At 40.5% G+C, this 27,062-nt stretch overlaps 2 protein-coding genes and 1 long non-coding RNA gene across 4 annotated transcripts in view; 1 reads left to right on the top strand and 2 right to left on the bottom strand.

Annotated features, from left to right (window-relative positions):
- On the bottom strand, positions 1-16,482 carry thoc3 (THO complex 3). The gene is made up of 7 exons (XM_061685316.1): positions 15,147-16,482; positions 5,994-6,219; positions 4,530-4,686; positions 3,466-3,670; positions 2,191-2,352; positions 1,172-1,272; positions 1-1,083 (listed from the first exon to the last, which is right to left on the bottom strand). Exons 2-7 carry the CDS (start codon positions 6,171-6,173, stop codon positions 923-925), a joined length of 966 nt encoding a protein of 321 aa, XP_061541300.1. The 5' UTR covers positions 6,174-6,219; positions 15,147-16,482; the 3' UTR covers positions 1-922.
- shtn3 (shootin 3) overlaps positions 6,855-27,062 on the top strand; it is a 24,441-nt gene continuing 4,233 nt past the window's right edge. The window contains exons 1-16 of one of the 2 annotated variants that reach the window (XM_061685312.1): positions 6,855-7,125; positions 10,007-10,067; positions 14,319-14,413; positions 15,117-15,276; positions 16,021-16,118; positions 16,214-16,295; positions 16,743-16,837; positions 18,295-18,441; positions 19,369-19,522; positions 20,665-20,857; positions 21,392-21,462; positions 22,599-22,696; positions 22,827-22,841; positions 22,920-22,982; positions 23,050-23,176; positions 25,572-25,854. In XM_061685312.1, the coding sequence (XP_061541296.1) occupies positions 7,045-7,125; positions 10,007-10,067; positions 14,319-14,413; positions 15,117-15,276; positions 16,021-16,118; positions 16,214-16,295; positions 16,743-16,837; positions 18,295-18,441; positions 19,369-19,522; positions 20,665-20,857; positions 21,392-21,462; positions 22,599-22,696; positions 22,827-22,841; positions 22,920-22,982; positions 23,050-23,176; positions 25,572-25,854 (1,823 nt within the window). In that variant the 5' untranslated portion in view covers positions 6,855-7,044. Of the gene's footprint in view, positions 7,126-10,006; positions 10,068-10,599; positions 10,627-14,318; positions 14,414-15,116; positions 15,277-16,020; positions 16,119-16,213; positions 16,296-16,742; positions 16,838-18,294; positions 18,442-19,368; positions 19,523-20,664; positions 20,858-21,391; positions 21,463-22,598; positions 22,697-22,826; positions 22,842-22,919; positions 22,983-23,049; positions 23,177-25,571; positions 25,855-27,062 lie in introns of those variants that run through there. The other variant, XM_061685313.1, reaches the window with a different exon arrangement.
- On the bottom strand, positions 16,738-18,404 carry LOC133407428 (uncharacterized). The gene is made up of 3 exons (XR_009769163.1): positions 18,271-18,404; positions 18,136-18,192; positions 16,738-16,804 (listed from the first exon to the last, which is right to left on the bottom strand). It is a non-coding gene; the product is annotated as an uncharacterized LOC133407428 (long non-coding RNA).

A 27,062-nucleotide genomic window follows, 5' to 3' on the forward strand; every position in this document is an offset into this window, starting at 1 on the left:
TAACAAAAGCATGTTTAATAGCAACAGTTGACATTTTTTTACATTAAAAACAATATTTTACAGCAGCGCCTCCTACTGGAGGCAGAGGTGATGATGTCATACACACATGTTCGCTGATTGGTCGACTCCCATGGAAAGGCATTTATCTCATAGCCTCAAGATCCAGATTGAGGCACTAGTAAATTTTTTGTACGTACTAGTAAGACAATTCAGCACACTAATACAATGACTGTTACATTTTGCCACTTTTGGCCGACTAATAGGCAACTAAAACTTACTCGTCAACTACTGTGCCGCAATACAGTACTAACAATATTGGGCCCAATTAGTACGCACACGCACTAATAGCGTTCTTATCAAGCATTTTTTCCTAAAGTTGTTCGAGCATTTATTTATCCTTGCTATCCATATACCAGTATGCTCTTTGTCGTCACTAGTAAGCAAACTCAGTGCACTATTAGGCCAACCTTGGCATACTAGTAGGACAACTACATGTTACAAGTGAGGCAAAACTTTGCACTAGCTGACATCTGCATGCTACTAGTACTACTAGAGAAGCACTAGATGTTTACTAGTAGAATATTATGTCACTTTCAGTACAGGTAGAAACCAGTTGTCAACTAGTGCACAGTTTTGCCACACTCATACCATGTAGTCCTACTAGCATGACAGTTGTCCTACTAGTGAAGACAAAAGAGCGTAATAGTACATGGATCTTAAGATGGCTATCATGGACATAGAATAAAAAATTATTTGATATCCTTGATAAAGAGGATACTAGTGCAAAACATGCTTACTGATTGAGTCTATTAGTGTTACTAGTGGAGCACAGTAGTTTACTAGTAAGGTTTACTTGCATATTAGTTGGCCAAGTTGGGTTACTCGTAAGACTTGAAGGGCTTTCCGTAGACCGGTTGCAGCATCAGGAGTCGTTGGGGAGGCCGAAGAGTTTGACGGTGCCCGCCTCGCGGTTGTTGTCGTACTTGCAGTCCTTGTCATCGCAGGCGTACGCCAGAAGGGGGCGCTTGGGGTGCCAGGCCACCGTAAACGTGGGCAAGCACTGAACCTCCCAAAGCTTCTCGCCTGGCAACACACCACGACAGCTCGTCAAATTGTTTCATTGGTTCCTTGCGTGCGTTTGTGTGACTTCCTGTTTGCAGTCGGTACAAACCTGTTTCCACCTCGGCGATGTCGATGAAGTGGTCCTCCGACGCCGACGCCAACATCTTCCCATCGTGACTGAAGCTTAGCGTCCTCACGGGCCAGTCCAGCCTGAAGCGTGTGTTACACCAAGTTAGATCACACTAGATCCCATTGGATCATACTAGACCAGATTAGATCATTTTAAGAGCATAGTAGAACACATTAGATCATACTAGACCACATTAGATCATGCTAGAGCATACTAGAACATGTTAGAGCATACTAGACCACATTAAAACATACTAAACCACATTAGATCATACTATATAATACTAGACCACATAAGAGCCTACTAGTTCACGTTAGAATATACAAGATCACGTTAGATCATACGAGACTACATTAGATCATACTTGACCATATAAGATCCGACCTGTTCACGTTAGATAATACTAGATCACATTCGATCACGTTAGATCACACAAGACACCATTATATCCTACTAGATCACATGAGATCCTACTAGACCACGTTAGATCACACTTTGATCATGTTAGAACATCGTAGATCACGGTAGATCATCCTAGACTGTGTTAAATCAAGCTAGATCATGTTTCATCATAATAGATAATTACACAACAGCAAATTAGAAACTAGATCCCATTGGACTACTTTTCATCAGGTTAGACAACATTTGATTCAATTAGATTACATTTGATCACATTAGATTACTCGTCAGATTGCACCAAATTGTTACCTTGGGTTAAACTGCATTAAATTACATAAAATCACTTTCGATCACTCTAGATTACATTCGAATGTGTTGGATTTTATTAGATCGCACTAGATCCCATTATATAATTTTTTTTTAGCATGCTAGACTATGTTCGATTCAACTAGATCATTTCCGACTATGTTAGATCACAAGACAACAGTAGATGGCAGTTTACATTTGATTCACAAGCTTAATTATCATCAATGAATAATTAATTCACATTTATTTGATGTTAAAAGTTGGACGTGTTTTAGTTTTGTAGCTCCGCTTACCTGGAGAAGCAGCGCACGCACACCAACTCGTCTACGTCCCAAAGACTGACCAGAGCGTCCGTGCTGCCCGTGGCGAAGTATTTGCCCGTCGGGTCAAACTTGATGCAGATGCAGTTGGAAGGGTGAGCTTTGATCGACTGGATGGTCTTCAGCTCGGGGTAACTGCGCGACAACGCCACAATCCGTCAATCGTTTCATCAATGCTTCCAAATGAGGGTTTGCCTCATGGCAGGTTTGGGCCTATGGCGTTTCACATGAAATGCTAGCATTATTCAACATTGATCGACCAAAACTGAAAAAAGACTCGGATTTTAAGATTCAAGTACGGCTGCAACAACAAATCCATAAAATTCAATTATTAAAAATGTCATTGCCGATTCTTCGTGTCACGCGATTAACGCGTCAGTCACTACAAATGTTAGCATTAGGCTAGCAGACTTTAATTCGACTAAAAACAGATTGGCGTTTTAAAGGCTTCAAGTCAGGGGTTTAAAATTAGGGTCAGCGTTAGAAATGTTGTTTTGAATACAGGGTTCGGGTTTTAAACGCACAATGGTTTCAAACATGGATCAGGGATTTTAAATTTGCAATTTAAATGAGGTTTAACGTTTCAAATTAGGGTTTGAAGATAGGGTTAGGGTTTCAGGAAAGGTAAGGCTTGAAAATTTGAGTGTGATTTGATTGGATTAAGGTTTCAAATGAGGATTTGGGTTTCAAATTAAGGTTAAGGATCGAACAAGGATTAAGGTTTCAAACTTGGGTTACACGGAAAAGGTTTTGGCTTCAAAGTCAGGTTTGAACCCAGTTTAGAGTTTCAGGCAAGGTTAGGGTTTCAAATTTGAGTGTGACGCCAATATTGGAGTTTCAAAGCATGGTTTAAAGTTAGGGTTTTAAACCTGGGTTTGGGGTTTCAAACAGGTATTACGATTTCAAATGAAGGTTTCAAACAAGGGTTACAGTGTAAACAAAACAAGGTTTCAAGCCAGGGTTTGGGTTTCAAACAAGAATTAGGGTTTTTACCAAGGATATGGTTACAAACAGGGTTTTCTTTTGCAGTACGGTGCTTAGTTCTGTTTTGCGAGTATGTTGATTAGAGATGGGTACCGAAGTCAGTCCTTTTCATTTCGGTGCATCACTAGTGTTTACCCGTTTATGCTGAAGTTGTGTTTTGCCGTACACCGTTTACCACTTGAGTATGTCGACGTTGTGTTTTGCGTCACTGCGTTTACCACTTGAGTACATCAACGTTGTGTTTTGCCGAACGGTGTTCATCACCTGAGTATGTTGATGCATCCGTTGCCGTTGGTGAGGAAAAACATGTTGTTGTCGTTGTTCCACGAGATCTCGTTGACTTCAAATTTGAACTGCTCCTCGGCCTTGGTCTTGTGGGTTTTGGCGTCAATGAAGGTGACCACGTCATCCTTGTTACCCACAGCGATCGTTTGGCCGTCCGGACTCCAGCAGATGTTAATGTTCTCGCCTTTGGTGGGAGGAGAAGAAAATAAAAATACATAAAATCAACCGCACTTCTGTAGCTGCCACGTCGTCGTGCCAACCTGATTGGGAGCAAGCCGGCGCTGACGACTGTCAATCGTGACTCGTCAAAAGTCACGTCGGCACCTGACACGCTAACCCATCCAATAGCAAAAAGGGAATTTAAGACAGCTTTCAAGCCAGTGTTTTCAAAGTTGGGTTTCAAGTCTGTGTTAGGGTTTCAAAGTAGGGTTTCAAGCCAGGAAGAGGGGTTCTAGTTAGTGCTTGAAACTAGAGGTAAGGTTTCATATGAGGGTTTCAAACAAGGGTTAAGGTTTCAAATTAGGGTTTCAGGACAAAGTCATGGATTCATGTTAGGGTTTCAAGCAAGGGTTAGGGTTACAAATTAGGGTCTTAAACCTGGATTATGCTTTCAAAGTAGGGTTTCAAGAGAGGATGAGGGGTTCTAGTTAGTGCTTGAAAAATGGGTAAGGTTTCAAATTGGGGTTTTAAGATGAAGTGGGAGATTCAAGTTTGGGTTTCAACGACCTGATTTTCGATCACGTGATTTTCAACTGATCGAGATCGGGTGAAAAAGATGAGTTTTATTAATTTCCCAAAATTTTAAAGAGATTTCATGGAGGACTACTGAAATCAGAGAATATTTACTCTTGAGAGGCTGAAATGAGAGGAATTTTAACAATCTTCAGTTAAACAAGGTCTGTAAATGATTATTCAATTATCAAAATACTTCATGAATTTGATCATTAATTCATTGTTGATTAATCAATAAAGTATTGCACCTCTACTTGATTCAAGAGCTGAAACAATTAATCAAATGCGCGGGGCGGCAACCGTGATCCGACCTTTAGTCGTGACGACGGCCATGCACTTAGTGGTGCGCACGTCCCATATTCGGACACTTTTGTCACCCGAAGCCGTGACAAAGAGGTCCGGATTGGTGGGGTGCCAGCACAGCTGATCCACGCTGTCGCTGTGCCCACGGTAGTTGTTCTCCTTCACCTGCACACACAAACATGGACACGTGCAACATTATGGATGGAGCGACCGCGTGCGAACCGTTCTTCAAGACTCAGTGGGTTAGCGAATCATTTCAAACCATTTCAAACCATTCATCGAATAATTCAAATGTAATTCCATTACAAACCAGGGTTTGTCCGATATGGATTGTTGTTTTTGTGTTTTTGTTTGAATGTCATTATTTTTGTCTTATGTTGTGATGTGTAAAAAGAAAACCGCAAACATCGGCATAAATAAATAAAATTGGGCAGATTTGAAAAGGGCCGACCCCCATTACAAACAGTCCAAACCCAAGCAAACAACAGCCAACTACACTCTCATCCCCTCTCACCAAAACACTTTTTATCCCATTACTCAATTAATCAAAGTGATAATTGGTAGAATAATCGATTCTAAAAATATTTGATAGCTTCAGCCATAGTTTCAAATCATGGTTTTAGGGTAGGGTTTTAAATTTGGGTTTCAACTAAAGCCAGGGTTACGGCTCTAAACAAGGGTTACGGTTTCAAGACAGCGTGGGTCTTTTAAACCAGCGTCGTGAATTCAAATTAGAGTTTCAAGCTCATGTCAGGGTTATGAAATTTCGGTCCAAGCCAGGGTGGAGGTTTCAAATAAGGCTTTGTGTTTCAAATTTGGATTTTATGCCAAGGTTGGGTGGTTACAAAGTAGGGTTCCAAGGCGGCTCATTCTAAACAAGGGTTAGTGTTTCAAGTCGAGGTTGGCATATTAAAAGTTAGTGTTTGAAGTCATTGTTATTGTTACAAATCAGGGATTGAATGTTAATGGTTTTAAATTTGGGTCCAAGTCTCGGTTTGAGGTTTTATAATAGCGTTTCAGGCCAGAGTTAGAGTTTCAAATTTGGGTTTTATGCTAAAATTGGGGCTTTCAAACTAGGGTTTAAAATTGGGGATTTCAAGGCTGGGTTTAACGTTTCAAACTAGGGTAGGGCTTGATGCCAAAATATCAATAATCTTAGTCAATACTAACTTTTAAAGTTGCTCTGTATGTTTTAATATTTGTGCTTTGGTCATGTATTCTTTCTTAATTTAATACAATGGCGTGCCTAATTATTTACGTCATTTTAGAACGCAAGCCGACTTCGTCACCTTGTTCTTCATTTATCACATTTTCTAGTAGTTTTACAATAAACTAATTATGTTAATCAACAAACTTTAACATGATTATTAAGAATAATATTAATAATAAAAGTGTGACTAAATGTAGTGGATCTTTCTGGTCGCTCATTAGTTTCCATTCATCGTTTTCAACACGGACGAACCAGGACTCACCAGTCGGTCTTTTTCCAGGACAAAAACGCTGGCGGTTTTGTCGAAAGATCCCGACGCGAGTCTTCTGCCGTCGCAGCTCCACGCCACCGAGTGAACTTTGGCCGAATGCGCCGGGAACTCGCGACTTTTGTTGTTCGTTTTGAAACTCTCCTGCATCGTCTGGTAGTAGCGCGACGCCATTTTGGCTCAACTGCGTGACGTCGCAAGGGAGGAAGCGGAAGTGGGACTGAGAGAGAGAGAGACAAAGAGAGATTATTATTATTATTAATTATTATTATTACTATTATTATTGTTGTTATAAAACTAGATATAATTCATAAATATATATATATAATCCTATAAAATATAGGCTTTGAACTAATTACAAAAATTTATATAATTTGTCTATCTATTTACCGAACGAAAAAAAGGCATATATTTGAAATTATTATTTTTTCAAATCTTGAAAAGAAAACCGACTTGATTCTTGTAGTACAGTGCATTTACTTGTGTGAACTTGCACGTTAAAACTTCTGGGTTTCGTTGCATGACAGTTTCTGCACATGACTACGGTGCAGCCTGATTAATGTTTGTACAGTGAGTACTGTGTATGTACAGATATTTGTTAGTGTTATATACCAGTGATCACACGTGAACATTTTTAATAAGATTAGTCAATTGTTATATTCATGTTGTAGATACGTGAAGTATGAGCGCAACATAGTGGCACTCAAAACGACAACCATATATGTACATTGACATACATCATCATCATCATCATCATCGACATCATAATGGACTATATCGTTGCCGCTTCAGCATTTGAAGATGAGGAAGGCTGGCGATGACGTCAGAGAAATGATGAGGGAGGGGGGGGGGCTGTTGGTGCTCGCGTGTCTGCCGGTTGCAGCGGTCCTCGGAGCGTCTCTTCATCCTTCTCCACGAGATCACACGATGACATCTGGAGCGGCGGAAGCGAGCTGCTTTTAACCCTTTCGCACTCTGTGCCCGTTCGCTGTTCGAATCCCAGCTTTATTGCAGTGATTATCCTGTCATTTGGAGTCAATCCAGAATGCTTCCCTGCTCGTCGTCCTCGCCGATGGAAGGAGGTGAAGAGGAGGAGAAGGAGAAGGACGCGCACATGCACACAGAGGTAAAACCAACCATTCATCCATTCATTCACATGGAAAGCACGTAAAGGCTTTACATGGAAAAATCACGCATGTCTATGAAGACAATATGTATTTTGTATATCACAGGACTATGAGATGATTTATTGTTGTGATTTATGAGCTCACCACCGGCCGGCTTTTTCAGGCTTACAGACCCCTCCCTAAATTGATGTGCCCACTCAGCACATTTGCACATATACATATTAATATACACACTTTATGTAGCGTATATACAATATGACTAAATGTAGTATATGAATGTCCACATTTATACACTATATCTATTTTTATGAAAGAAGCAGCTCACGATCCAAAGCAGACCACATTGTGTGTCAAATCTTTACCGAAAAAAAATAAATAAAATTTGTATATTAACACACGACTAGGATGCATTTGCTAGTCAAGTACGCTTGACCCGAGAGGTGACGAGTCATCGCCATGGCAATCGTGAAGATCAATCTCAGGATGCGGGTTGTCGCAGCGACGGCTAACGAAGGCTTGTTGGGAAGAGGTCATCTGTGGTGCATCACGTGTGTGGCGAGCTAACATACTAATTATGTCTTGAATGGTCAGACCATTGGAGGTTTGTTACGTTCAATGTTTGTCGTGTTTAATATTTGAAATGCTAAGTGTTTCTAACATTACATTTTCTTAACGATTTAAGTTTGTAACGTTTCATTTGTGTAACCTTAAAATTTGTGATGTTAAATGCTTGTGGTGATAAATGATTGTAACGTTTAAAGTTTGTAACGTTAAGTGTTCATAATGTTGTAGGTGTGTAACATGGGGAAGCGGGCGGGCACATAGGGTAAAAAGTGGGTGGGCACGTGCCCCTCAGCCCCCCTCCCCAGTTCCGCCCTGTGTGGTGTGTAATGGTTAATGTTTGTAATGTTCGTAGTGTTAAATGTTTGTAACATTTGTAACGTTCATTTTTTAACATTTAATGTTTGTAACATTGATGTTTGCAGGGTTAAGTGTTTTTAATGTGAAATGATCATAACACCGAATGTTTGTAATGTTGAATGTTTGTAATTGTAAATGTTCCTTATGCTACGTTTCTAACATTTAATATCAGTAACACTGAATGCTCATGACGTGTTATGTTTGATACCTGAAAGTGTTACATGCTCAAAAAATGTTCATAATGGATTTAGGGTTTCATTTACCTAACGTTTAAGAGTTTTAACATTTGTAACGTCCACCCTAATGTTGAATGTCGGCAACATGGTGACAGTGGCACGTGTCCTCGCCGCCTCCTCGGGGGTCGGCTAATGTTAGCTGTTAGTGTGCGAGGCTGCAGGTAGATGAGTCCCAAAAAGTGGGCCAAGTGCTTCCTGCTGCTGCTGCTGCTTGGGGGAGAGGATGGAGATAGGGAAGGAGGGGGATGTTTCACCTCTCCATGATGCTGTCAGCTCAACGCAGCGTCACACCGACACGCTCGCGCTTAGCTGGCTATGCTCATGCAGGAGGAGAATGTTGCGAGAATGGCATCAATGACGCCGACGGAAATAAAAGCAGTAAACGCGGTGATCGATATTCAACTAACAATCAAATTGGCTACTAATTAGCCAAGTTCACCATGAGGTAGCGCTATCTCACTGTGTGCAACGCTGTGCAATGCTGCGTGAGATTGTGTCATGCTGCTTGTAACATTGTGATATGTTGGTGTCAATTAAAGCACATTTAATGTAACGGTGTGTAATGCCCCATAGAGACTAACCTTGCATAACACTGTGCAAAGCGGTGTAACGTTCAGAAAAGAAATATGTTCGGTAACATTGCATCTAATATCTGTGTAAAGTTGCGGAACATTGTGTTACACTGTGAAACACCACATAACATTGTGGAACGCTGCACAATGCGCTGTAACGTTCCATAGCAAGGTAACACTAAGAAACATTTCATAAATCTACATATCTAACGCTGCGCAAAATGATGCTACGTCGTGTAACATTTTGTAACATTCCACAGCACTGTGTAATGTTGTGTAATTCCCAGCAAAATGCCATAACATTCCGGACCAATGGAACGCAGTGTGATAGTTTGTAGCGCTGTGCGTAGCGCTGAGCAATGCAGTACAGAAGAGTTTAGCATGTAACCATGTGTAAAATTGCCAAAAACTGTGTGTAATGATGTGTAACATTGTGTAACATAATGTAACGCTGTGCAATGCAACATAACGCTGTAAGTTAATTGTAACTAAATACTTAAGTAGAACATTGTGTAACATTGTGTAGTGTTTTGTAACATTTTATATCATGTAATACTGTGTGACATCATGTCACATTGTGTAACGCAACAATATTGCGTTTTAAGTAGTCGGTAGTTAAGTAATACTTGTGTAATGTTGTGTAACATGTAACGTATAATGCAACATAACATTGCATAACGCTGCAGTAGGTTGTAAGTAGGTGGTGCTTTGGGTAACATTGTGTAATGTGTAATCTTGTTTAACGGTTTGTGACGGTGTGTAACATCACCTAACATTGTCTAACACACCATAATATTGTGGATAAGTTGAAAGTAATCAAGTATTGTGTAACATTGTGTAGCACTATATAGTATGCGTAGCCTTGTGTGACATGTAACACTGTGTAACACAACATAACGTCGCATAACACAAGTCGTTAAGTAGTGCATTGTGTACTGTGTAACATCATGTAATGTTGTGTACCACATCATATTGTTGCATAACGTTGTGAATAAGTTGTAAGTCAGTAAAAGTACTACTTAAGTAGTACACTGTGTATTGTTGTGTAACACGGTATAACTTCATGTAACATTGTGTAACGCAACATTGCATCAGTAAGTAAGTAAGTAAGTAGTACACTGTGTCACGTTGTGTAACGTTGCGTCCTGCAGTGCAGCAGACTGACGGAGCAGAGGGACGAGGCCGAGAGACAACTCAAGCACATCAAGAGGGGTGAGTCTCAACCCCCCCCCCCCCCCCCCCCCCCCCCCCCCACACACACCTCACCCTTAATGCTAGCATGCTAAACTAACGGCAGCTAACCAAACACACACTGGCTCACATACACTCATAATCAGCGCCTTTGCAGAGGCCTCCCTTTGAAAAACGTTTGTCCGTGGTGTTTGAGAGGTGGGTGGGGGGGTGTTCTCAATTGGGGGGTGCTGAAGAAGTTTTCCTTCTCAAAAATCTTGGTCAACGGAGGTGAGGGGGGGTTGTGGTCACAGTTTTTCTTCAAGGTATTATTTGCTGACAGGGGGTTTGGGCCCTCTATTGGACAGCTATGGGACCCCAAATTCTCAAGGACCTTGGGAAAGTTATACCCTAAACCCAACATCCCACCCACCCCCGTTCGACACTCACACACACACACACACACACACACACACTCGCACACAGAGTGGGCGTGCCCTTGGGAGGGCAGAGTGTGGTTACCGTGGCGACAGCAGTTTTAGCATTGGAGGAGTCAGTTGGAGGCATCCATTCGTTCTTCCTGTCATGACAATCCACACAGGTAGGAATATATGCTTTATTACTCTTTGTTCTACCATAATAATAAGATTAAGCATTCTTGTACGACAGAAAAATACATTTGTATTGGAATTTTGAGACTTTTTAACTATTTAGGGACTACTGAGTTTATAGTTATAACGTGATGATAGACAACATAGTTTCCATAAAGACCCTTTAAAATGTAACACATTCATACAAAAGTAAATTAATAGACAAATTATGGAAATTATTACAAAATGAGGGATAGATAATGTATTTGTTTGTTTGTTTGTTTGTTTTTTGCCCCCTTTTGTTTCCATAAACCACAAAACACATTTTGCCTTGGCTCTCTTTAAATTTATTGAATCGTCTTATATATTTATATCTAATATATATAGTTATATTAATTATTATATAAATCTCAGTGGCTCATTTAAAAAAAACAAGATATGTTTTAGTTTTAGATACCCTGTTGATGAGATACTGTACGTTCTTTTAAATAAACCCTTAAAACTTTCAACTGCAACTACTTAACCACTGAGAACTAGAATGGGCTAACTCCATTTTGGTCATTTTGGAGGAGAATGGTTTAAAGTTTGATGGCTGAAATAAAATGTGGAGGATTTACAAATTCAGTATGTCAATTATTATACGTATGTCACTGATTACTTTTGTTGGATGTTTGTTTTTACAGAAATTTCGATTTTGATTTCGATGAGATATAATGACACTTAGTGACATATCTACTGTCATATTACTACTGTCATATTATGTGCGAAACGACGTGAAATTTTGGCACTAAGCCCACTGTCGTCCTCAATGGGTCATTTGTAGAGACTTTGTGGACAGCTTGTTCATTTGTGGAGATGAAGTGATGACTGTTATTATTAAAAAGGGAACAGTAGAAGCATGAACTCCCATCTACCTCCCCCTCACTCTTGTGTACATTGTGTTTCCGTTGTGTCCTAAGTTTATGTGAGCTGTCAAGAGTGTGCGCTCATCATTGTGGTGTAACACAGTACAAATCCTTTGTTGCAGTACTTAAGTAGAATTTTCACATAAGCGCACTTTACTAGTGTTTATTTTTCAGACAAGTTTTTACTCGCTACATTTATAAACAGATATTTGTACTTTTTTAGTTTTTTTAAACATCAAACTTCTGAATGGCCTTTGCCCAGCCGATGTGAGCTGTTAAAATATCTCGGGTGGACGCTCACCACTCCTCACTTCTCATACGCTGAATTATTGAGACTGGAAGTGTTGAATAATTGACTGCACTAACAGCACCTCAGCGGCGCGCATGAATAAATGACACCGAAGGAATAGATGACACCACAGCAAGTCAGCACGTCTTCATTTTGGTCACATAACAAATTAACTTTCAGTACTGTATGACTTTTTATGTTTTTATTCTTTGAATTTCATGTAAAAAAAGTCATATTAAAGACAGACTGGTTGGTGTCCATAAATTCAAATATCTTTTAGTGCCTGTCTCTTTGAGGGCCCCACCACCTGGAAGTCTTCAGTGCTCTGATCAGCCTAATATATTCCATAGCCAAGTCTTTTTTTTTTTTTTTTTTTTTTTTTTTTGACGGTGTCGCCATTTTACAATGGTCCCACCTCTGGTCCCTTCAGAAACACACAGGTAACATCGGCGCATACCTGAAAGTGTCTGTCATGAAAAATGGGAGCAAAAATAAAGTGTTTCATTTACATTTTTGTTCATTAGATTTACTTTTATTTCACATAGGACTGAAATATACGTAACACAGGTTTGATGTGAGTCTAACGCTGCTTTAATATTAATTTACTTTCACTTTATTATAAATTTCATTCAGTGTAACTTGAGTAGTATGAGTTTATATGGCGTTAATTTGTCCAGCATTTTTTAAATAAATGACAATAAGCAACATTTAAGGTGCGTTTAACAGGCTGGAACTTGAGTTTAAATGTGACTCTGGTAAAAGTTTAATTCATCCAACATTGAAGTTGAATGAAGAAGATCCAACTTGAGTAAAATAAAGAGGAATTTAAAGTAAAGCATGACATTTACCTTATATTTTGAGCTGTGTTTAACCGCTTCACCACCACTTCGAATGACAAAAACAGAACACTAACTTAACTAAGGGTGCAACAAAATGATGCACAACAAAGGAGAACACGCATACAACTACGTTTGTACTATAACACTATGAGAAAACACAAACTAGCATTACCGATAAAACAAATGGCAATACTTATAAGTCTTGCCTTTGCGCAGTAGGAAACCATATCAGGTAGCAATTTTCTTTTGTCAGCCCAGTAAAGCAGCATGTCGCACATGCCAAAATCCCCCACTGTTTTAATGACAACTTATCATTAAAGTGTCAACAATAAAGAAATTTTACAGACGAAAGACAACCTGTCACATGATGACAAAATATATGTACTTAATGAATAAATTAACTTCCTTTTGGTCTCTTAACGCTTACAACAATAAAGATATGAATTACCGGCAGAACATTTGACTGTTTTACAATATGTTGTCCTTTAGTATTTTTTTAGCTTTACAAAAGAGAGAAAAATTGGCAGATTTTTTTTGCCAATTTATGCCGATTTTTTTAAGTGTTTGTTTGAAGGTCATTAGCTTTGTCTTGAGTTGAAATGTGTTAAATTCATTCACTGACAGCTCTCGCAGTTAACATGGATAGCTGACTTCAAAAGCCGTCATTGGCAGTGAATGTGTTTTTGTGCTGACTTGAAAAGGGCTAATATCGGCCAATGAATCGGCTGGGGCCTAATATACATCTGAAACTATTAACTATTGCTTCTGTATTGTCTTCTACGTACACACAACAACAGTAAACAATATGATGAAACTGAACAATGTGAGCTCACAGAAAGTACATGGAAAAAAACATTGTTAGTGGACAAGAAATAATGTCAACGTGAAAGCAAATCATCTTACAAAGTGGATCATCCATCCATCCATTTTCCGAGCCGCTTCTCCTCACTAGGGTCGTGGGCATGCTGGAGCCTATCCCAGCTATCATCGGGCAGGAGGCGGGGTACACCCTGAACTGGTTGCCAGCCAATCGCAGGGCACAGACAACCAACCATTCACACTCACGTTCACACCTACGGGCAATTTAGAGTTGTCAATTAACCTACCATGCATGTTTTTGGGATGTGGGAGGAAACCGGAGTGCCCGGAGAAAACCCACGCAGACACGGGGAGAACATGCAAACTCCACACAGGCGGGGCCCGGGGATTGAACCCCGGTCCTCGGAACTGTGAGGCAGACGCTCTAACCGTGCCGCTCAAAGTGGATCAATGATCTCTAAAAGCATCTCCACTTTGTGCGTGTGTGTGTTTCATTAACGAGACCCACCTGAGTACCATCAGAGTTGTAGACAGGGGCTGCATCGTGCTCTCTCTCAACTCTGTGTCGGACAGAATTACTGTTTCCTGTTCAAAATGCACCTTTGTCATGGCATCCTGACATGATAGTGCGCTACAAAACCACGATCATCACTATCATAAAAATTAAACTATTAAACTATAAAATAGTCAATGATTTCAATTTACCGTTTCACCATTTCACCACTTTTAACTCTAACCCTTTGATCACTGCTCATGATCGCTAAGATTTCCATCTGAACTCTCACCTTTTGCAAATGCACCGATTGTTATCATTTGTTTTGTGTGTGCGTGCCCGTGCGTGTGTGTGTCAGTGTCTCAGATGGTGATCGAGGAGGTGAACGTTCTACAGACTCAGCTGGAAATCGAGAAGTCGTGTCGGGAGAATGCAGAGGCGCTTGCCACCAAGGTCTGCGTAATCCTCGGTGGGATTAGCTGCCATTTGCGCCCTCAGCATGACTCGGCACAATACGGCTGACATCTTCTGCCGCGTCAGCAAAAAAAGCATCCTTATATATTCAACACTCAAACACATTCGTACGCTACACAATGTAGATACACAAAACTAGTTCAGGGATGGGCAAATTTTGTGGTCAGGGTCCTTCGTAGATGACAACAATAGTGGTTTAAAATTACTTGAAATATGTAAAATAGTTCATTTGAAAAATTACATAATTTATGACCATTCTTAAAAAGTAACACATTTATTTAGTAGAGTGAGTATTTTAATTTAATTTAAAAAATATTTACAATAAATCAGATGACACATGATTTAAATGAATTAAAAGAATTGAATATAAAATTGTATTAACCAATTTTAGGCAAATGTCAAAATTAATGTAGCAAATAAAATATTTTTAATTAAATGAAATCAAACATTTGAGATTTTAATTCATGAATTTCACCCACACCTAAGATAAAATACATCATAAAAATATACTTATGTCATAATGCTGCAGATCATAGCAATCCGCAATACCGTTCAAATATGCCTCCAAGTGGCTGTAAGCAGTATAGTGATGACATTAGAGCAATTTGATTTGACGCTTTGATCTTTTGCAATAAGTCTAAATCTGTCATAAAAGCGGTACTGATAGACACCTGTGATGCAGCTAAACAGCGAGAACAGGAAGTTGAAGTACCTGAGCCTGTCGTCGCGGCCGCCGTGTTTGGATGAGATGCTTCCCAGCATCTCCGATTGCATCGCCATGGAGACCGACGACGGCGAGACAGCCGAAGACGATATGATACGATACCAGCAGCAGGTCAAAGGTAAAGCACCGGAAGAGAAACAGGAAGAGAAAAGTGAAGTAAGCGAAAGTATGGGTACACACAGGAAGTTCAAAAGAAAATGTAGACATAAGTATTGGGACACGGAAAGGAAATTAAAACATGGAGTTTGGACAGAAGTATTGGGATACAAGAAGTGGAAAGAGTAAAGGTGGGCAAAGGTTTTGGGACACAGGAAGTGGAAAAGAAAATATGGACAACATGAAGTTGAAAGTGAAGTGGGCAAAATATTGGTACACACAGGAAGTGAAAATAAAATGGAGACATAAGTATTGGGACACAGACAGCAAATTAAAACATGGAGTTTGGATCAGTATTGGGACACAAGAAGTGGAAAGAGTAAAGGGGGGCAAAGGTTTTGGGACACACAGGAAGTGGAAAAGAACATGTGGACAACAGGAAGTAATAAGATAATGGGCAAAAGTATTGGAACCCAAATTAAATGTGAAGTATCGGGCAGAAGTATTAGGACATAAGGAAGGAAATCAAGACAAAAGTATTAGGGCACACAAGAAGTGAAAATAAAATGCAAACAAAAGTATTGGGACACATGAAGTGAAATGTCAAGGAAATATAGACAAAAGTATTAGCACACAGGAAGTGAAAAGAAAATGTGGACAAATGTAGTAACATAAGTGTGCATGTGTGTGTGCGTGTGAATGTGCATGTTTGTGCGCGTGTGTGAATTTTTGTGTGCTTGCGTGCGTTCGTGTGAGTGTCTTTCAGAGCGGCGAGAGGCGATGAGCAACTTGTTGGAGGAGAAGAAAAACTTCCTGTGTCAGATTGATGAGCAGCAGAGAAGAATCGAGGAGCTGAGTGAGAAGGTCGTCTTCATCTTCTTCTTGTTTTTTTTAATTTTCCCTTCAACATTGTTATGAATGGAGATGATTGATATTGACGCCACGGACGACGATTGCAGTCCGAACGAGACGAGCGAGAAATGAAGCAGCTTCGTGATACCGTCGAGCAACACAGCAAAACCATCAAGCGCTTCAACAGAGGTGAGAGATTACGTCATCCGAACACGTGACATGGACTGGCAACCATTTTGTGTGCCCTGAGATTGGATGGCGTCAATTGTTGTTTGTTCTTAAAGAGGTATATTTTGATTGAAAAGGGAATATCTTATTAATTCATTTATCTGTGTATAATAATAGTAATAATAATAATAATTATTATTATTATTACTATTATTTGTTTTTAACTTTGAAATTGTTAATTTTTTGTATTGTTTTATTGTTATTGATGTTCAGCACTTTGCTTCAGCTTTGGTTGTTGTTGAGGACAAGTTGGATGTTTCTATTTTTGATTTCATAAAATTTGGTATGCATTTGAATCATGAGCAGACCCACAATAATATCTCAAGAAGCCATGCTCAAAAAGACACAGGAAGTCTGCCATTTTGCGAGGCGGGATCATTAACGGCATTTGTGGCACCCACCCACCAGTGTCCGTGATGGCGACACAGGAGTACGAGGGCATGAGGGAGCAGCTGGACCTGGAGCAGAGCCTTCGCATCAAAGCCGAGACGTATGCACATGAGGTCAGAAAACACCAAAACCACAAAAACAACATTTTTAAAGCATGTTAACTTAAAGGTGGCATATTATAGAACATTTATTTTGTAATGTTTATGTGTCGGCAGTCAAGTGTGAAATAAATAACCAAGTCAATTTTTTCAATCTCTCTATTTGTGTAAATGTGCACTTCCGCCCTCACTGTGACATCACAATATGGCAATTGACAAAATCCCACCCCCACATTGACTTTCTCACTGACGGGGCAAAGTTCCACAGTGAAAGAAATGCTTTGACTTGGCAACCAAAGCACAATCATAGCAAAGCGAAAAGATAAGCAGAGCTGCAGGGTTTGCACAGATTGGCATTAGGATTAGCTTGTGATAATAATGTATAATGTATAATAATGTAATGTATATCATATTCATCTTATTGAAAAACATCTTAGAGGTGGGGGTATTTATGTTTAGCGATGTCATCCACCACGCTGCTACATAAATTGACTGTACTGTTGATATATTGACAATAGATATGTGTGTAAAATGCAAAATTTTAGCCACAAAAATACTATCTTGCGGCTTTGAAACAGGTGTAATGTATGCTCAAAATAATACTGTGTGTTTTGGCCACAAAATAGTAAATATTGGTCACTATATACTAATTTGTATGGATTTGGGCTGATACCGGCCTTATTTCAATGTTTCGGGTCCTCGTGAAGGCTGCCAATACCAGGCACCGATACGTAAAGCAAAAAAATATGACATGGAGTAAGTCCTCCTCGCCAGTAGTTGGCAATATACTGCAGCAGTTTAACATATCGTCGAATCATCATGTGTGTTGGGAAGAAAGAAAGGTCTTTGTTCACAATTCTCATCATTGTCATTGTGTTCATGGAAATGTTATGCATCAAAAGTACTAGTGGGGTCAGTACCCAGTAATGGTAAGTACTCTTAGCTAGGTATCGATATTAAAAAAAACTTTTATATCGAACATCAATACTTATTGGTTGTCACAATATAAATATAACGTGCACAAAATGTTAATTTGTGGCCACAAAATAGGTATAACGGGCACATGAACTACTTATTTGTGGCCACAAAAAATGCTAATTTGTGGCCATGGAATAGCAATAACGTGCACAAACACTTTTTTTGTGGCCACGTAATACAAAATTGTGGCCATTAATCAGCTGTATCGTGTGCTCGAAATATTATTTTGTGGCAAAGAAATAGCTATTACGTGCACACGAAATACTAAATTGGGGCCACAATATAGCTATATATAACATATACTGTATTTGTATGCAAGAAATACATTATTTTACCTGTTGTCTGCAGCCAGGTTGGCACTGCAAATGAGAATATGTTCTCAATTGCCTGACCTGGATAAATAAAGGTTAAGTAAATTCTAAAAATGGCGTAATTTCGTAGCTTGGTAATGAAATGCTGCGTTCACTAACGTGCTGTTGCTCTGCGTGTTGCAGATGCTGGTGAAGCAGAAGGAGGCCAATCGTCAGAGCGCGCTGCTGCTGCAGAGCGCCGAGCCGACGCTGCGGTTGCTCAGCGCCTTGGAGGAGGTCGCCGTCCTCACCAAGACGCTGGAGGACGAGCGGTTGCAGCATCAGCAACAAGTAACGATGAACACATTCACATTTAATCTTTTAAATGTCTGTAATTCCTTCCAAATTTCAATGGGCAAAATTAACAAGTGAGATAACGTGGTTGCAAAAGAGCGCACACCCTTTTAGAACTGGGTACGTGGCTTCAGAATTGATCAATCACATTCAAACCCATGTTAAAGTTCAGATGTTCTAATAGGCTTTTCCTGCCATTTTTGTAACCGCATCTCACAGTACAAGACACGGACAGTACAAGACAGGGTCTTATCTTACTCTCGTTTTTTTTAGCACAAAACTTGGTATTTGAACAGAATACAGGTGGCGGCTTTCCTGTGTGGAGTTTGCATGTGAGCCGGGTGCGCCTCCTCACCTTCCTCACACCCATCCATCCATCCATTTTCTGAGCCGCTTCTCCTCACTAGGGTCGCGGGCGCGCTGGAGCTTATCCCAGCTATCATTGGGCAGGAGGCGGGGTTCACCCTGAACTGGTTGCCAGCCAATCGTAGCGCACATACAAACAAACAACCATTGGCACTCACATTCACACCTACGGGCAATTTAGAGTCTCCAATTAATGCATGTTTTTGGGATGTGGGAGGAAAGCGGAGTACCCGGAGAAAACCCACGCAGGTACGGGGAGAACATGCAAACTCCACACAGGCGGGGCCGGGGATTGAACCCGGGTCCTCAGAACTGTGAGGCTGACGATCTAACCAGTCGTCCACCGTGCCGCCCTTACTCACACGTTCCCCAAAAATATGTTTCTTAGCATCTTTCATTCATTCAGTCATTTTCCGTTCCGCTTATCCTCACTAGGGTAGCATCTTGAAGACTCGAAGTTGTCCTTAGGTGTGAATATGAGTGTGAATGGTTATTTGTCTATATGTGCCCTGCGATTGGCTGGCGACCAGCCCTGACAGCCTATTTCTGTGTCTGTAGGTGCGTGAGCTGCAGTCCGAGCTGGACGACAGCGTTGCGAAGAAGAATCTCAAGAGTCTGCAGAGGCAAGTGGAGCTGCTGGAGGAGGAAAAGAAAGACGTGGAGGGACGACTGGAACACGCGGAGAAGAACATCCAACAGCTGCACACACAACGTATGTACAAACACACACAACCGTACACGTGTAGATTATAATATCCTGTGTTCAGTGGCACACTGTATGTCTTATGTACTGTGATTTATGTCCTGTATTCTGTGTTCTAAATATTATGATCCGTGTCCTGTGTTTCATCCCCTTTGACTATGTATACTATATTTTTCCTGTCCTATGTCCACTGCTCTATGCTCCCATGTCCTGTGTTCTATGTACTACATTTGATGAGCTGTTGTTGTACTACATGTACTGTATATTCTATGTCCAATCAACTTTTTCTATGATCCGTGTTTTGTATTCTACATTTTATATTATGGTTCAATGACAGGGATGTTCATACTCATCATATGGACAATTTACATTTATAAACCATGTGACAAATTTTCAACAAACTTTTATTAAAATAGAAACTAAAAATATATGTAATTTGTTGTTAGTAAAATTAAAATATGCCACAAATTTATTAAATTCTTTACATGTATTTTTTAAAAGTGTGATATTTTGTAACATCCAAATTTCTTTACAAATTATTTTTTTTTATTTTTTTTTTATTTCTTGCAACCTCTACATTACTACTTATATTTTTTTGTAAATACAGTATTTTATATTTTATATCTTTTATTTTTCATTATTTACATACATGTTTGCATTGGAGCAGGAGCTGCTTTCAATCTTATTGTACATGTGTATAGTAACAAAAAAGGCAATCTATTGTGACCTATGTTTAATTTATCTACTAGAATATGTGGCGGGCCAATAAAAAACGTACAGCAGACCGCAAATGGCCACTGCGCTGGATTTTGGAAAATTAAAATGATCCTATGATATATCGTCTATTATCTATGTCTTATGTACTTTGTCTATGTCCTGGGTTACGTTTTCTGTTATGATGTCATTATTGAACGGTTTAACAGCTGTGTGGCCTATGTTCTATGTCCTTTAATTTATGTGTTATATGTTGTCCTATGTCTGTGATCGATATGATGTGCTGTGATCTATATACTGTTTGTTCCATGTTCTTTAACTATCTTGGTCCTGTGTCTTTGTACTTTGTCCTGTGGTCTTCGTTCTCTGTTCCTTCTCTGTTTTTTTTAACACAAAACCAACAGCAGATGTCATCTTCTTCTTGTTCTCGTCCACAGTCCAGCTGCTCCAGAGGGTCGCCATAACGACCGACCCTCCTCCACCTCCACCTCCACCGCTCCCTCCTCCTCCTGCTCCCATGACTCCCAGTGTTGCCCCGCCGCCAACGCCGCTCCCGCAGCCGCCACCCCCACCTCCACCCCCCCCTCCTCCCCCTCCTCCTCCTCCTCCATCCAGATGCAACCCCCTCAGGTGAGGAGCAACTCAGTTTCTCCACGCACAACAACCAAAAAGCATTATTGGTGGCCGACTGGTTAGCACATCTGCCTCACAGGTCTGAGGTTGTGGGTTCAAATCCGGCCTCGCCACTGTGGAGTTTGCATGTTCTCCCCATGTCTGCGTGGGTTTCTCCAGTTACTCCAGTTTCATCCCACATTCCCAAAAACTTAATTGAAAAAACTAAATTGGCTGTAGGTGTGAATGTGAGTGGTTGTTTGTTTATATGTGCTCTGCAATTGGCTGGCGACCAGTTCAGGGTGTGCCCCACCTCTCGCCCAGAGTCAGCTGGGATAGGCTCCAGCACGCCCGCGACCCTCGTGAGGGTAAGCGGTACGGAAAATGGATGAATTATTACAGTGGTAACTTGACTAAATTCAACATGTAGCTAGGTTCAAGGTGTCTTGTTTGTGTCGCTCCCAAGTAGACAATTTATGAAGTGTTTCAAAAGTGACATAACTGCATTGAAGTGTCAGTAACACGTCTTTGAATGACTTTATACTTGTTCAGTTCTCTGATTGCCATCATGAGGAAGACGTCCAAAGGCTCCAAAACATCTTTGAAGGTGGAGCAGCCTGCAGGTGACGGCCATCTTTGTGAACATGCTAACTAGCTAGTACATGTTAACTAATGTTCAAACGTGTTTCTGTGTCTGATGATGAGTCTAGCTAACATTAGCACACACTAATTTTAATGTCCTTTTAGTGTCTGATAACGATGCTAGCTAGCTCGCTAACATATGCTAACTAATATGTGAACTTCATTTTTGTCTGATGATGATGCTAGCTAGTTCGCTAACATGCTAAGATTTGAACGAGAGCTGTTGATTGATTAACATTTGTAATTGTGATTAACTGTATGATATCCATAGTTAACTTGCGATTATTTGCAAAATATTCACTTTAATAAAATTTTGTATGTATTTTAAATACAATAAAATGATATTTTAAATTTTTAATATCCTTATCAACATATGAGTGGACAAATATGCTTAACCTTATGCAAATATATTTAGTATTGCAACATTTCAAATTCAAGCCAAACAAGAAACAACCGATAGGCATGTACTTTAAAGCTGTAATGATCCTGTACTTTTGATTTTGTACCGTACTGTTACTGTAAAACTAAACACACAACAAAAATAATTATACAGACAATACTTTTAAATACAAGTACTTCATTTTACAAATAGCTTAGTTCCAAAGATCGCTACCTTAATGCTAACACACAATGTAAAATTGACCGGCTAGCATAAATTAGCATCGAAGTCACAGTAGTCATGTATCTTCAAATCACAATATTCAGACACAAATGCTGTAGGAAAAGATAGATAGATAGTAAAACAATACTCACAGACATGTATCCTTTCTACCCTGCAAAAAACAAGTTTTATTAATACAGTTCAATCGCGACTTTCTGCTTCTGGTCTTTTAACTAATGTTGATGTGTTATCTGCATGTGTGCACCACACTGCCCCTTAGAGGCCAATGCATGCACAGCAGGAACAACACACTGATCAAGGCACACACAACAGGCATGGTATTCGTGTTAAAAGGACTTTGCGTTAATGCGTTTTTAAGGCGTTAATTTCGACAGCACTAGTTTGAACATTGATTTAATGTCTGATGACGACACAAGCTAACTTGTTAACACATGCTCAGTGCCTGATGACAACACTAGTGAGCACGTACTTTCTAACGTTTAAATGTGTTTTCAGCCTCTGATGACGCCGTGAAGGTGAAGGCCGTCAATGAGATGATGGAGCGTATCAAACATGGTGTGGTGCTGCGACCCGTCAAGAGTCAGGACAGCAAGGTCAGGACGTTTGTTGTTCGTTAGCTTTTTTGTCGTTTTTCTAGCGTGATGCTGACATTTCCTGGCCACCATTCACATGATGCCGTTTTGTCTCCCCTCATGCCTAACTGAAACTTGAATGACGCTGCAGAGAGTCGCCGTCAGAGTGAGAACTGTACATTGACAAATGCATACAGTACGTAAGCAAAGTAGTAAATTGTTTGTGTTTTGCTTTGTTGTTCAGCAACCTCAAGCCAGTGAGGATAAATCTCAGGAGAGTGCCATGGACGAACTCAAAGGCATCCTGGTACAACACAAGCATGCACGCACGCACAAACACAAACAAAATACCCTTGTTTGTGCTCCCCCTTCAGGAGACGGTGAAGCGCAGTCCTAGCCGAGGCTCCCAGGAGGCACCCTCACCAACAGGGAAGAAGGATAGCGAGCTGGAAGTTATCCTGAGAAGACGACGCAACAAGGCGGGAGGGGCCGGATCTGGAGGTACAACAGTCACTACTGGAGTTCACGCTATAGGAACTCATGCCGTATTTGACTCTCCTGACTCTAATTATGTAGTCGAGTCTCTTAGCTCTCATGTTGTAGTTGACTCCACATTATGTCTAGTTGACAATTTGGGCTCTCATATTGTCATTGAGTCTCACGGCTCTTGTGTCGTAGTTGAATTTATTGGCTCTCATGTCTAAAAACTGGAGTTTATACTTATTTTTTGTGAAAAAAAAGTCATTTTCACCCAAGCTACTACTAGAGGAGATGACATAATGCTGATTAAGACAATTAGCTCCTCTAACATCTTGCTGTATTTTTCAGTATTTGATTTTTCCACCTGTGCTCGCAGCCGTTTCCGTCAGGGGAATTGGCCATGTCTTTTTCTGACACCGAGCAGCCAGACCGTCTTTCCTGCCAGGTTCCCGATTTGTCTGAGTTCTTCCTCAACAAAACAGAATAAAAATGTAGAATGTTGTAGACTCCTCACATACAAGGGGCTCCCTACATCATATCGAAGCAACAGTTTATCTTGTTGTAATACTGAATTACAGTCTAGGAGACCCCAGAACTTAGATTATAGTTTAAATTGATTCTGTAGGCTCTCATGTTGTAGTTGAGTCCTTAGGCTCTTATGTCCTAGTTGACTCTCTTGGCTCTTATGCTGTAGTTGACACAATAGGCCCTCATGTCGTCGTACGTTGTTGACATTCTAGGCTGTTATATTGTCATTGAGTTGAAAGGCTTTCATGTCGTAGTGGAATCAATGGGCTCTCGTGTCACAGTCGACTCTGTAGGCTCTTCTGTTGTAGTTGACTACATTGTTTCTCATGTCGTGGTTGACTCTATAGACTATTATTATTGATTCTCTAGAATCTCGTGTCGTAGTTGACTATTTAGGCTCTCATGCTGAAGTTGAGTCTAAGGCTCTCGTGTTGCAGTTGACTCCTTAGGCTGTTTTGTAATTGATTCGGTCTCTCATGTCGTATTTGACTCTTTGTTTTGTCTAGTTGACAGTCGGCTGTCATTTTGACACTGAGTATCAAAAGTATCAAAGCTGTTTAGTCGTAGTTGACCTGGTCAGCTCTCATGTTGTGGTTGAGTTTTTAGACTCTTTTGTAATTGACTCTCTCGGCTCTCATGTCTTAGTTGATTCTCTTGGCTCTTATGTCGTAGTTGACTTTCTAGGACTAAGCTCAAATCATAGTTGACTCTCTTGGCTTTCATGCCGTAGTTGACTCTCTAGGCTCATGTCATAGTTGACTCTCTTTGCTCTCATGTTGTAGTTGACTCCATAGGCTCTCGTGTCATAGTTGACTCTTCAAGACTCTTTTGTAGTTGATTATCTAGGTTTTCTTGCCTTCGTTGACCCTCTAGGCTTATGTCATAGTTGGGTGTCTAGGCTTATCTCATAGTTGACTCTCTTGGCTTTCATTCCGTAGTTGACTCTCTTGGCTCTCATGTTGCGGTTAACTCACGAGACTCTTTTGTGGCCAACTCCCTTGGGTCTCATGTTGTAGTTGACTAAATTTGCTCCATGTCATTGGTGAGTCTCTTTGCTTTCATCTCATTACATTTGAACAGAGTGATGTCAATACGTTGAGTGATGCTCAGTAAGGTTTACACGGAGCTCATTGACCCGGCTGGTGGGTTGACACGATGTCCCACCATCAGTGATTGGAACACCATGGGGTCACAGTAACAACAGGGCATGCAAACTTCACATTAACTTCATGCTTCAGGCTATGTCACGTGACCTGCAGTGTCAGCATGTCTTCAGTAGAGTCAAAGTCAGGTCATGTCATTGGTTGATTGATGTTTCCATTGGGAATTTTTGAACCGACTCCAGCTCAACCTCATCCACTCTATAAATTATTAGAACAGCACACTCAAACATGATTGGACGCTGTCATTCACACGAACGATGCAAAATGCAAATGCTTACCTTGATTTAGTTTAATTCGTAATAATCTGTGACTGAGTTTGTAACTTTATTTACCTTTATCTGAAATTGTGAGTCAGATGCAGGATGCTGGGCAGAAGTTTAAATGTTTGCCGCCGCCAAATGTGTCTGAAGCTCTCTTGTAGCTCAAATTTGGACTCGCAACACAAAGCAAGAAAATTGGTCACGCAATGGAAGTGTTTGTGTGATTTAGTTTTTCCATGTCTCATGTCGTAGGAAAACCATGCTCTCATGTTGTGCTTGAGTCTTTAAAGGCTCTCATGTCGTAGTTGACTCCATGTTCTCATGTGGAGTTTGAGTCTCTCAGCTCTCATATCATAGTTGACACTCTAGGCTCTCATGTCATAGTTGACACTCTTCCTCTCATTTATTCCTGTGGTAATTGACTCTGTAATCTTTCATGTTGTATTGTCTTTTTTTCCTGGTCAGATGAGCGTGATGGTCATCTGAGTCACGTGTCATCCTGCGACAGCCTGAATGGGAGACGCGCCAGCAGCGAGTCGGGGAAAGATCCTGACGGTTCTGTCACACCGTCCAACTCCATGGCGGGTCCATGGGCAGTCGGGGAGAAACGAGGAAATGGGCCGGGACCTGTGGTGGCGAGGAGGAGGAGCTCGGACAAATCGGGATCCTGGCAGGAAAGACGATCTGGCTGCTCCATGTCGGAAAAAGAGACGGCCGATTCTCCTGTTGGAAACGGCTACGAGCACAGGTGGAAGATCAAAGAGGGTCTTTAATTTATTATTTGTGATTGTTTTGATTGTCAGTCATCCAGATCAAGGTAATCTACAAAAAAAAATAATGGCGGCAACTGGACTCTTCTTGGTTGTCGAAGACATTGTACCTTTAATCCATAAGGTTTCTTCACTTCTAAAGTTTGAATGTGGAGTCCGCTGTATATGTCTCTGATGTGGGTGGTCACAATAGGGTTGTTGTTATTGTTGTTGTTGCTAGGTGTGGCTGGTGAACAACTGTTTTGCATAACAACCAGTCGTTCACCTGTCTGGTGGCCAAATGACTCTCTAGCGTCTACTTTTCCAGGGGAATGAGACAATCTTTAAGGGAGAAAAGTCAGGATATTGTTGTAAGCAGGCATAAACCTCCTCCTTTGTTTAGCTAGGGTCATTCTACTTTGACCCTGTCCACACGGAAATGTTTTTTCCATGTTTCATCCACATGGAACCGGCATTTTGGGAGTTTGAAGACAATAGTTTTTAAAACTGTGTCCCAGAGTGATACATTTGTAAATAATGCACACGCGTTTCCATGTGTGCAACTTTCCTGAGAAGTTAATCTAGTTCCAGTTCTCGTGTGACCATGTGCTAACATTGCCAAAAACAACAATAACAATGGTGGATCAGTGTTGGCTGTTCTTTACCTTGGCGGTGATTTGGGCTTTTCTACCTCGTTGTCAGTCCACACCAATGTCTCCCTTCTTGCCTGCTTCACATTACTTGTCATTGTTGTAAGTGTATATCACACAGGCTTCTTATTCTGCTTTTGGTGACTTCTTGTGTAAGCATTACAGCATATTTGTGTGGAGAATTAAAAAAAAAAAAAAGATTCTGTGTTTCACGGGACATTTTAAAAACAAAAACGAAATAGATCATCTCTATTTCCTTGTGGATATGGCCTTAGAGAGGGTCTTTCTAGTTTGACATTCTTGACTTCTTTGAAACCAGCAGTCTTTTGGGTCAATAATTCTGTCAAGAATTTTGACATTGTGATCCTCAAAGGAAAGTCCTTTATTCTTTGTGAGAGGCAAAGTAACTCCTTAATCTGGCCCCAAAGAGGCTGCCGTTCTGTCTTGTGTAGAGGTTGCTTGGTCTCTCCAATGTTGAGGTGACAGCACTCCTCAATGCACTTCAACATTCCAAGTTTCTCTGACAAAGCAGCCATGTAAGGGACCACCACATTCTG

This window comes from Phycodurus eques, chromosome 9, assembly GCF_024500275.1.
Source record: "Phycodurus eques isolate BA_2022a chromosome 9, UOR_Pequ_1.1, whole genome shotgun sequence".
In the NCBI taxonomy this organism is placed as follows: domain Eukaryota; kingdom Metazoa; phylum Chordata; class Actinopteri; order Syngnathiformes; family Syngnathidae; genus Phycodurus; species Phycodurus eques.

Bases quoted from the DNA above. Each gene is read 5' to 3' on its own strand.
- thoc3 (XM_061685316.1), bottom strand. From the start codon at position 6,173: ATGGCGTCGCGCTACTACCAGACGATGCAGGAGAGTTTCAAAACGAAC. The intron at 3,671-4,529 runs GTCGGATCACGG...CTCCCACCAAAG, and splicing joins GGCCGTCGTCACGACTAAAG to GCGAGAACATTAACATCTGC. The intron at 1,084-1,171 runs GTTTGTACCGAC...GTGTGTTGCCAG, and splicing joins CATCGCCGAGGTGGAAACAG to GCGAGAAGCTTTGGGAGGTT.